Here is an 11,808-nt window from a genome sequence, read left to right as displayed (position 1 = left end):
CATCCTGAGTGTTTGGTAGCTGGACTACGAGCCGCACTGATCTTAGAAAACTGTGTGTCCTCTCAGAGAGCAGCCAAAGAAATAAAACTACAACTTTCACATGTAAGAGACACGTCGTTAGGACACGAGGATTTCCTCCTGATGTCGGGCCGGTCCTTTAAAATGTGTGATGATGTAGTTCTCTCCGTCCATCCAGCTGTTTCTGTCACCACATGTTCGCTGAGGAAACCTGACATGTATCCATTGTAATAATTCACAGTTAAACTTTACTGAGGCAGAAGAAGAGGAACTAGAATATGAAGTCATCAGTGACACAGGATCAGGTCCTGACATAAGAAAAATATCTTCAAGGCTGGAGTAAAGACCTCGACCATGATCATATCTTTATTTGTATGATACTTTTCATTCAGGTCGCTGCCGTTCAAAGAGCTTCACAGACTGAGGAGCTAAAAAGAAAAGGACAAATCAAGTAAAGTGACAAGAAAAAGATTAAAAAAGAAGAAAAACAATTGTAATAGAACTGATAACATAGAACAAACTACAATAATTAAAGAACAGGTAAAATAGAATAAAATACAATTTAGAACATAATGATAATAAAGTAAGTAAATAAAATAAAGTGACAAATAGCTAAAATATTTATTGAAAAGCCAGGCTGAAGAGGTCTGTTGAGTTAGGGGTTAAGGTTAAAAATGTCAACACTTCCTGCTGCTCTCAGGTCGTCATGGAGACGGTTCCATCGGCTGGGAGCATTAAAGCTGAACGCCTCCTCGCTGGAGGTTCTGGTCCTGCACTTTGGAACAACAGACTTGTGTCATAAGACCTGAGAGGCCGAACTGGTTCATGAGCTGTGAGCGTGAAACAAGTCACAGAATTTTAAAATCAATATGAAAACTGATCGGTAATCAATTATCATCAGAGTCTGGATCTGAGTTCCACAACATGACGCTGAGCACAGCTGTCACAACAGAGGAGCTGCTGACTGCTGGGTCAGCACACAGAGCTCAGTAAGAGGGTTCTGGCTGAAAAGATAGGCCTATTGTTATTATGACCCCCCCCCCACCCCCTTCCCCCTCCCCCTCCCCCACATGTAAGGAATCAAAAACAGACTGGAGAGGGGGGGGGGGGGGCACTGCATGTCCATCAAATCCAAAACCAGGAACCAGGCCAGTCCCTGTGGCCCGCTGAGACCATGTGACCTCAGTGTGGGGCAGTGTGCAGACTGCAGGTGCAGCTCCTCCTACAGGTACAAACACAGCGATCACCTCCACTGTCCTGAAACACTGCGCAGCAGCTCAGGCTGACGCAGCCGGAGAGGAGCTGCTTGTCTTCTGGCGCCATCTTGTGTTCCTGAACTGTAACACGTTATTTTCATGAGGATTATAACAGGAATATTTCACAGGTTAGAGTGATGTCGCAGTCTGGGTCAGGGTTCAGTGTAACTCAATAAGTTCACTTTCCTTTGACGTGTTCATATATGACGTATATTACAGACACACTACATGTGTTTCTAGTGCTGGTAAATGTAAAAACACATTTCTTGAAAACGTGTGACTGTATTTATTCTCAGATTCCTCCCTCATGACGCATGTGGGAGGTTCTTCTGCCCTGAGAGGAGGAAAACTTCTGACTGTAATGACTGTGAGGGTAAAGGTGTCAGGACAGTGAACACAGCGTCGGTCACCTGACCTCAGTCCAGCTGAGTCTGACCCGGGGACAGCAGCTGTGTCACCAGGTCACATGTCAGAGATCCTGTTTCTCATTTTATTTCTAACATAAGGCAGAAAGCAGGAATAAAACGGATGCATATAATGAGACCTGCGTGTAGTGTTGCATCATCCTGACTGTGGTAGTGAGGCAGGTCGGCAGAACAACTGCATGTTATGACTAAAGTGTGAAAGTTTCAGCAGATAATCTTCACACCCTGAGGTTTGTATCTGACCTCTGGTGACCTTGAGAGGTCAATGACCTCAGCATTGCATTTCTACCCCATTCCTCCATTATATATATGATCGTGTTTATCTTTGACCAAATTGCATAAAGATCTTTATTTGCTGCTCTGGTCGTGTAACATCATTTTGCTTAGAGCACCAGTTGCTGCAGACCCATCCCCCCACCCCCCCATTTCCAGGTGCTAATGTTGCTATAACATGTTAAAACACTGGCGACTTCTGATGCTGCTAATCAGAAGCTAACTTGCTGGTTTGGTCTGGACCACACTCATTACCCCAGGAGGCTCCGCCCTCTCCCACAGGTCACATATGAAAATAAACTTCCTGGTTTATAGAAAAAGTTTCATGCTTTAAGTCATGAAATGAACAATAACATTCATGTACAAGCTCATCTGCTGCTCTGTGAATTCACTGTTGTTCTGTTGTGGACACAGGACAGGTCATGTCTGTCCGTCCTGACGGAGGGACGTGTCCTCTGCTGTCCAGGGTCAAAGGACAGAGACGGCTGTAAAACCCCCAGAGACAGAAAATAAAAATAAAATCAAACTCATGTTGTCTCCACCATCACCAGTAGGGGGCATCATAGAGGACAAATTCTAAAAGTCTCCCTTTAATTTAGTTTATTTAAGTGACATCATCTGTTCATGTGAAGGAGAAGGATTAAACTGGTGTATTTAAGTCATTAATGATCAAAGACTCATGAACAGTTTGGATCAACGTGACGTGTTAAAATCTGTGATTAGGACATAAAGACACATTATGTCCAGCCTTGTCCCCTCCGTCCTCCCTGGGACAGACCACAGTCCTCTCTTGTATGAAGCATCACCGTGTGTTAAGACTTTCTGCGGAGGTACAGTCTTATGTAACGGGAGCTCAGCCTGCAGCAGCATCATGTCTGTGAGCCGCATCACATCACACTCTGTGCGAAACTCTGCTCCAGAAAGTCGCAGCATCACTTTGCTGCAGTGAGAGCGGCTCCTGAACACACCCTGCTGCAGCCTGCAGAGCACACACACACACACACACACACACACACACAGACTGAAGGCACGATCAGCTGAGCGGGACAGAGAAGACACGGAGAGACAAAGCTGCACCGCCGCCGAGGTAAGAGATCACCTGCATGTTGTCCCGCAGCACAGACCGGGACAGGTGGGCTGGGACAGGACATCTGGGGTGGGGGTTCTTACACTGTCACTGTTTGTCCATCAAAGCCGCGTGGGACATTTCATATTTACTTCTTCTTCTGTGGTGTCAACTCCTGGGGCTGAGCCAGGCCCCACTGCGGGTCTCTGCTGCAGAGGACGGAGTGCTCCTCTCCATGTCCCTGCACTGAGCTCATTGGGCTCGTGGCTGCTGGCATCACATGTCGGATGTAATGTCTTTAGTTGAATATTTGACAGTTGAACAGCCCGTGATGAAGATGAGAGGGGAGGCAGCTCTGTGCTGGAGCAGCTGAAGTCCTTGGCTCAAGGTTGTTTCTGAACCGGATCCTGCAGCTGTGGCCCGGACAGAGGAGAGAGAACACATCAGGACAGATGCTAACTTAGCTAACACTGTGTTCAGAGCATCGGCTTCAATTTAAATGTGGATACAAGCACCTAAATTGGTATATTTATTCCTCTGGGGCCATTAATTTGAAGAATCCGATTAGCCACTTGAAATTTCTAAATTTCTAAACCATTTTCCAAGATCGCCGCTATTTCAGTCATGAAACACGTATTTTACCCACGGGACAACGATTTTGTAATTTTGACTCTAACGACGTCACAGTCGCAACTCTTTAATTTCTTTAATTGCTTTATTTTTTACAATTTCTAATTATGTGAAAAAATTAGGTACAGAACACAGTGTAATTGTTATTGTTATATTCATTTATTATGAATGATGAACCAAAATTTTTGTACTTGTTTTATTCAACTCTTAAGTCAGTATTAGTAGCCAACATTAGCACGCTAGCTAGAAATGCTAACTCGCTAGCGCGCTGGGCTAGCCGGCGAGCAAGCTAACAAGTTAACAAGCTAACAAGTTAACAAACAAACCCAGTGAACTGTCAACTGAATTACACCTTTTGACATTTCAAAGGTAAATCCTTAAATCACTTTACCTTAAAGCCTGGACTTCAGTTACCTCAATTTGCGCTTTAGCTGATATAAGCTAACTAGTTTGCTAGTAGTGCGATGGTAGACTTATTACGAAAAAATGGCATTTCCTTGCCAAAAATGTCGGCCATCTTGGAAATGGCAGACATCTTGAATTTTCCTAACGTGTTTTATTGAAAGAGTAATACCCAAGGTGGATTTGTGTTTGTTTAGTGTGATGCTCATGCTCATTTGACAGATTTCCCTGAAATGTGCAGTTATCCGCTGCAGTGACGGGGCAGCAGCCATCTTGTTTGTGTCTGTTAATCACAAAGTTGTGTGACTTGTGTGACACATTAAGAATGTGAAGTTACACATATTTATGACTGGGGTAAACTGTACTCAATGTCCAATCAATAACTTTCCCTGAGCGTCTCACAGTCTTCTTCAGTGAGGGTTATTCGCTTTTACCCATGATTATTTATGGATATTCACAACATCTCATTAAAATGCATTGATGTGTTATTTTGTGCATGTGTGTGTTTATTTGTTCTTCACTCAATCCTGTCCAGATGTAACCGTCTTAAAACTGTTGTTTCTCCATCTGCAGCAGGATGGCTCATGATGATAAAGACCCCATGCCTGTGGAGAGAGGGACCCTCTCCCCGGGCCAACTGCAGTCCCACCTCAAGATGGAGCCCAAGACTCTGGGGGTAAACACACATAGCATGTAGCTGTGTCCCTCACATATAGATGAGTTGGTTTCTGATTTAAAGGGACACACGTTCTAACGCTCTGTTTACCGGATCTGGAGTGTATCTGTAGAAGCAGATGTGCTGATCACCTCTCCTCCACCCCGTCACAGGCAATCCAGATTGTTATTGGGGCTTTGATCCTTTGTCTGAGCGCCTCTGTGCTCCAGATCCACGAGGTCCACTTCACCGGGGACGTGGCCCTCTTCCTGATCGTCGTCATACAGGTCAGTCGGTTCTGATGGATCCTGATTCAGGCGTCTCAGCGTCTCTTCGTACCTTCAGACAGAACTGATGGACCTGAATTTCCTCCACATGCTGTGTCTAACTGAGCTGTGCTCTGACCCACCAGGTGACCCTGTCTGGTTCCGTGCTGGTCCACAGTGGGAGGAGACCTACTCTGTTCTGGGTGAGTCTCGCTTCTACAGATCTAACCAGACTGAGAGACAGACAGGCAGACAGACAGACTGAGAGACAGACAGGCAGACAGACAGAGAGACTGAGAGAGAGACAGACAGACAGACAGACAGACAGACAGAGAGACTGAGAGAGAGACAGACAGACAGACAGACAGACAGAGAGACAGACAGACAGACTGAGAGAGAGACAGACAGACAGACAGAGAGACACACAGACAGACAGACAGACAGAGAGACTGAGAGAGAGACAGACAGACAGACAGAGAGACAGACAGACAGACAGACAGACAGAGAGACTGAGAGACAGACAGACAGACAGAGAGACAGACAGACAGACAGAGAGACTGAGAGAGAGACAGAAAGACAGACAGACAGACAGACAGAGACAGACAGACTGAGAGACAGACAGAGAGACTGAGAGACAGACAGGCAGACAGACAGACTGAGAGACAGACAGGCAGACCGACAGATAGACAGACATACAGACACACAGACAGACAGACAGAGACAGAGAGACAGACTGAGAGACAGACAGACAGACAGACAGACAGACAGACAGACAGACTGAGAGACAGACAGGCAGACCGACAGATAGACAGACATACAGACACACAGACAGACAGACAGAGACAGAGAGGCAGACTGAGAGACAGACTGAGAGACAGACAGACAGAGAGACAGACAGACAGACAGACAGAGACAGACAGTCAGACAGACAGATACAGTCAGACAGACTGAGAGACAGACAGAGAGAGAGACAGACAGACAGAGAGACAGACAGAAAGAGAGACAGACAGACAGAGAGACAGACAGACAGAAAGAGAGACAGACAGACTGAGAGACAGAAAGACAGACAGACTGAGAGACAGACAGACAGACAGACTGAGAGACAGACAGACAGACAGACAGACTGAGAGACAGACTGATAGACAGACTGAGAGACAGACAGGCAGACAGACAGACAGACAGACAGAGACAGACAGACAGGTGTGTGTGTGTCTCTGTTGGACCGTGTGTTGACATGACTGTACGTCCTCGCTGCTGTTGTCCACCGCAGGTGAAATGCGTCCTCGTGCTGCACCTCATCAGCGCTGCGTTCGCCACCGCCGCCCTGGGTCTGATGTCCAAACACCTCCCGTACCGCCAGGACTCGTACCACTGCGAACACTGCCGCAGGCTGGAGCTGCACGCCGTGGTACGATGTTTACATCAGTCCGTCACATTGACACGCAGCAGCTGGTCCTGGAGCTGCTCATGTTTACACCTGAAACACGTCACTCACTTCAGCCTGCAACAGTCACTGTAACTGAATCTGACCTAAACGACATCACAGAACACGTTCAGCTCAGCGATCAGGATCCACATGTAGGAGTCTTTCCTGGTGCAAGACTGAAACAATGTTGGCAGGACAGAAAATCTTGTTTTAATCAAACTAGAAACAAGTTCAAACTTTTTATTCACATGTTCAAACCAAAGTGTTTGATGGTCACCGTGATGAGTTGACAGCTTCTGGATATTGATCCTGTTTAAGTTTATATTAACACAGTTTGCAGTGGGGATGAAGGATCTTCAATACATAAGATCCCCGCTGTAAACAGCCTGTCTGTGCTGGTGAACGGCTCCTCTACTTCATTCACATTCAGACATGAAGGAATCAGACATTTAATGCAATCAATCAATCAATCAATCAATTTCTGAATTAACAAGATAATTATCTCAGAATTCTGAGATAATTAATTAATTAAGTTAATTGAGAAAAACAGAGCAGAATTGTTTTTTTCGTGCTCCTGAAGAATACGATGTTTTATGAATATGGCGCCAGGTTTCAACATGTTGATGATGTCATAATCACTGGACTTTTCTGTACAGAGGCGTTTTGATCACAGCTGCAGCTCTGCAGAGAATTTAAAACTCTCGGTGGTTAATGACGGAGCTGTTGATACATTCTTCACATTATGAATCTGCACAAACTTCATTTAAACCATCTTTAATCTGTGATTGGATCCACACATGGAGGTGTTGTTGGTGCAGCAGAGGAGGCAGGTGATGGAGCGTCACTGATGTATGACTGTGCGTTTACAATCACATGAATTCATAGTCGACACTACATGTTGTGAAAAAACAGACTCCATGTTTCTCTGTCCACTGCAGCAACATTGTTTCAGGAAATGCACCGGGCTGATCGAGCAAAAGTGTAAAGTAAGTGACTGACTACTGTTCAACTCCTGTTGTTGTTATGTCCCGTACGCTGCATGTAGAAGACAGACGTGTCCTGAGACTTTCACATTTCTAGAAATTTGTGTGTGTCACAGTCTGAAATGCACTTCCTTGTTTTCTGAGCGAACTCTGTGTGTTCCTGGGTTTCTCTGCTCAGCTGCTGATTGACGGGATCCTGGGGACCCTGGTGATCTTCATGGTGCTGGAGCTGTTGATCTGCATCACTGCCATGCTGTTCGGACTCAGTGTCCTCGCTGCTGGTGGAAGCCAGGTGAGAAACCAGGTGATATTTGACCTGTAGGGGGCAGAAAGCTCCAGGACACAGTGGTGAACGGGGTAGGTCAGCTGAGGTCAATTCAATAAATTAAAAGTTAAGAATCTTATCAGGGACATTTGAGTTGATTTAACCCCGATAAATTATAGTTTCTACAGCCGGACTGAGCATCATTTACTTTGTTTTACGACTGGAAATACATGAAGTTAAAGCTCCTCCAGTGTAAAGGTCTGTGTCCATGTGTAGTGTGATTATAGATCAGCTCTAGCTTCTATATTAATACTGTGAAAGTATCAAAGCCTCAGTCCACAGAGAAATGCACACAGCCTGTATTCAGAAACTGAGCCTTAAAACCAGCCGTCAGGACTTCTGGAACTTTGTGATGTCACAACAAAGCAGTCACCAAGCCCCGCCCACCTGGACCCACCATCCAAACCTTGCAGGATTTGGTTTCTCTGAGTGTTTTTACCTGAAAATATTCTTATTGAAACACTCAGAAAACAGTCAGCCAATCAGAAGAGAGGCTCATATATCATAAATCTTCTAATGAATCAACTCTTTAAATAAAACTATGATAAAATATGGACCTTTAATAAAGATCATAGTGTTGATGATTCACACATGTATTACATTATGTTCCTGTCACTGTGTGTGTCCTGCAGACTCCCAGCCAGAGGCCTGTCTATCCACAGAGTCGGCCCCCACCTGTTCCAGCTGCTGTTCCAGCTGCTCCAGCTGCAGCTGAGCCAACTCAGGTAGCTGCTCCCTCCATGATTATACCACAGTGAATGGTGCCACTTCACAATAACATAAAGGATTTATCAATGTTTTTTTTTGTTGTTTAGTTTTTTTATTTTTTAATTTAATAAACTTACAAAACATAATATTACACAACACAACGTAACTGGTCTGTAAATAAGAAAAGAAAGAGAAAGGAAAAGAAACGTTCTCACTCACACTTTATAAAGAATTTATAAGCTGTTATAACTCAGTAGATAAAAAGGGAAACTGTGACTTTCATCATCCAGCATTTGCACCTGCTGCTTCATCACGTTTGTTAAGTTACTAACAATTAACCACGTTACATTTATAACTGGCCATTTATTAATGAGTTACCAGTTATAAATAATAGTAACTCATTAATAAATGGTGATGTGTTTCACACTTTACTGTAAGGCTCTTTTTTACCAGTTATAACTCATTAGTAAGATTAATTAATAAATAATAAGCAACTTGATCTTGCCAAATAGTGAGCTGCATCAATGTTTGAAAACTGGGTTATAGCTGGTTTATAATTGTTTAGTTATGATTTATAAAGTGTTAACAACCAAATTAATAACCTATTATAAGGTTATTATGGGGGGGGGGGTGATTGGTCTGACCACGCCTCTTCTCTGTCGGCAGGTGGCTGTGGTGGTGACTGAGCCAGACTCAGAGCAGATGGAGGACATCTCCACCCCACCCACTGAACCCCAGGTGGAGCCGATCGAGGCGGTGACCACGGAGCCCTGAACTCAGCACACACTGCTCCCTGTGATGTCATGTCATGTCAGACGCAGCGCGGACATGGGCGGAGTTATCTCCCGTTCACCTCGATGAGTCACGTGACTTGGGTGACGACACAGATTGTCCTGTCCTCTCTCTTCTGGCATGACATGAACACAGCATCAGTGTTAGCTCGGCTGGACCCACAGAACACTGTGACGTGGTTCTGACTTGGATCAGTGTTTATTAGTAATGTTGATTTATTCTGCAGATACTAAGATATCCAGAGAAATAATAACAGAGACAGCGAGGGGAAACAAAGAGTGTGTAGCAGCTCCTCACTTCACCAACAGCGTGTGCACACTTTGTGTTAATTAGACTGAAGGTAGATTTAATATGTAACAGGTCTGCTTTTCTTAAAACATATTTGACTTGAAATAAGATGTTGTTGTTGCTCCGTTAGAAAAACTTCTTGTTGAGTTTGTCTTAATGTCACTTCACAGTTCACTGATCCACTGTTGGCTCTAATGTCTCACACCTGTTTTCTTCTATAAAACACAGTGACGTGTGGATTTGTTTACCACCTGTTCTGGAGACAGAGGTAATTATTGTATTATTACAATATTAATATTCGCTATGTTAAAGTCAGTAAGAGCTGATCTTTGAATAACAGGCCCATAATCACTCATATTATCCTCAAATATTAACATTAACATGAAAATGAATTTATTATGATGATATATACTATTAAATTACTTATTATGAGCCTGCCCCCCTCCAGCTATAATCATTTAACACCTGCTTAGTTATTTCTCAGAAACGAGCTGGACGTTGAAAACATCCCGGAGCAGTTAGAGAGATGACTTTAGTGCTCGTAGTTTGTCATATCTGTAAGAAAAACACTGTGACTCCTGATGTCAGTATTTCAGGCCACAGTTACTTCGTCTCTCTGTTTTCCTGCACTGGCTCGTTAGTGTTTGTGGAAACCACAGGATGGCATGATGAAAATGAATGTATGAACATTTTAATCAGTGTAAATAAAGTTCCTGCTGCACTAATGAAAAAGAACAATAGTTGTGTTTTTCTTGTGTACACACAGTAATTATACAGGACGTGTTTCTATAAACCAGGTGAGGGATTCATCTGAATGAATTAAGGTGTGTGAGTGTCTCGAGATGCACAATGATCTAAGAACTCAGATGTAGTATCCCTCCATTGTTGTTGGTTTCTTCTTAGTTTCCTGTTTCTCCAAAGGTTTTATTATTTTTGACGCACTCACAGAGCCTTTCCTCAGCTGGGAGCATCTAAAAACGTACATGATATGACACACTGACAATGACGCTCTACAGAGACACAGTCACCATCATTACAGGATAAAATGAACATCAGACCACAGATAGAATTTCTCAACAGAAACATCTACATCTAAAATCAATGCAAGTTTAACCAACTGATGGTTTCGTCTCGTGCACATGCGCCCAGTTCCACAATGAAAGACATTTATAAAACAGAACCGGGCGGATGCACATGTTTATAAATCAGCTGAAATGAAATGTTTGTGACTCTGACCCCTGATGACCCCTGATGACCCCTGATGACCCCTGATGACCCCTGATGACCCCTGATGTCGGGAACAGCTGGAGTCTGTTTCCAGAAGAGAGATCATGTGAAATCAGCAGGTGGCAGCAAAGAGCAGCAGTCTGACAGAGGAGACACAAACCTGCAGGTCAATGACCTGAGGGACTCTGAGTATTATGGGATACACTCTAACAAAATTATTGAGTGTTTTTAAAGTGAAAATTAAGAAATTATTTATTCACATAGTGCTAAACAAGGGCATGAGTTTGGTAACAACCTCGCCACCGCTCAAACACAAATAGATATTTTTTCCATCAACCAAATGTTTTACTAACATATAAAATCTCATTACATTCAGGAAGTCCCGTAAACAAATACATGTATGTATGTGCTGAATTTCCATGTATGAAACATATGTACATATGAAGTACAATCATATGTATTTAAGGTTTATCCTTTATATGTAAAAATGAAATATGAAACCTGTTAGTTAGTTAGTTAGTTAGTCAGTTAGTTAGTTAGTTAGTTAGTTAGTTAGTTAGTTAGTTAGTTAGTTAGTTAGACGTTTTAATGTCTTACTATATTATCACGTTTTTATGCCTTTCAACAATTCTTTTACAAAACAAAGAGATTGTCTTTTCGATGTTGTCAAACACGTTTTATTAACATAGAAGATCTGAATTTACATTCAGGAATACCCACACACAAATGTAATATATGTGTGTGTGTGTGTGTGTGTGTGTGTGTTGAATTTCCATATATGATATATATGTACATATGAAGTACAATTATATATGTATTTTAAGTATAACCTACATTCTTTAAAATTACACATGGAACCTTTTTGAAATTGGAGCCATATCATATTTGTCTAGATAAAAGAAAAATGTATTAATTATTCTTATTTCTATCATAGACATATAAACATACATACATAGTGTACATAATATTCAGTTCTTTATTATACAATGCTGTCTTCCTGAAGTATTGCTTGGGACATGTCAATATATATACCGTCCAAATGCAAACCTGCACTCCTGCTGCTAAATC

At 43.0% G+C, this 11,808-nt stretch overlaps 1 protein-coding gene across 3 annotated transcripts; it reads left to right on the top strand.

Annotated features, from left to right (window-relative positions):
- The first annotated feature begins 2,535 nt into the window (after window positions 1-2,535).
- LOC130183310 (uncharacterized) lies at window positions 2,536-10,245 on the top strand. 3 transcript variants are annotated; one of them, XM_056398605.1, is made up of 9 exons: window positions 2,537-3,059; window positions 4,644-4,746; window positions 4,899-5,012; window positions 5,138-5,194; window positions 6,262-6,399; window positions 7,356-7,403; window positions 7,579-7,692; window positions 8,358-8,450; window positions 9,100-10,245. In XM_056398605.1, the coding sequence occupies exons 2-9, from the start codon at window positions 4,648-4,650 to the stop codon at window positions 9,205-9,207; spliced, it is 771 nt and encodes a 256-aa protein (XP_056254580.1). In that variant the 5' UTR covers window positions 2,537-3,059; window positions 4,644-4,647; the 3' UTR covers window positions 9,208-10,245. The 3 variants fall into 3 exon arrangements, with proteins under 3 accessions (XP_056254583.1, XP_056254580.1, XP_056254582.1); XM_056398607.1 differs by lacking the exon at window positions 2,537-3,059 and adding an exon at window positions 3,419-3,561; XM_056398608.1 differs by lacking the exon at window positions 7,356-7,403 and having other exon boundaries at window positions 2,536-3,059.
- The last annotated feature ends 1,563 nt before the right edge of the window (window positions 10,246-11,808 follow it).

Source organism: Seriola aureovittata, chromosome 16 (assembly GCF_021018895.1).
Source record: "Seriola aureovittata isolate HTS-2021-v1 ecotype China chromosome 16, ASM2101889v1, whole genome shotgun sequence".
NCBI lineage: Eukaryota > Metazoa > Chordata > Actinopteri > Carangiformes > Carangidae > Seriola > Seriola aureovittata.
Note: the sequence above shows the minus strand (reverse complement) of the source record. Positions and strands in the feature narration are given on the sequence as shown.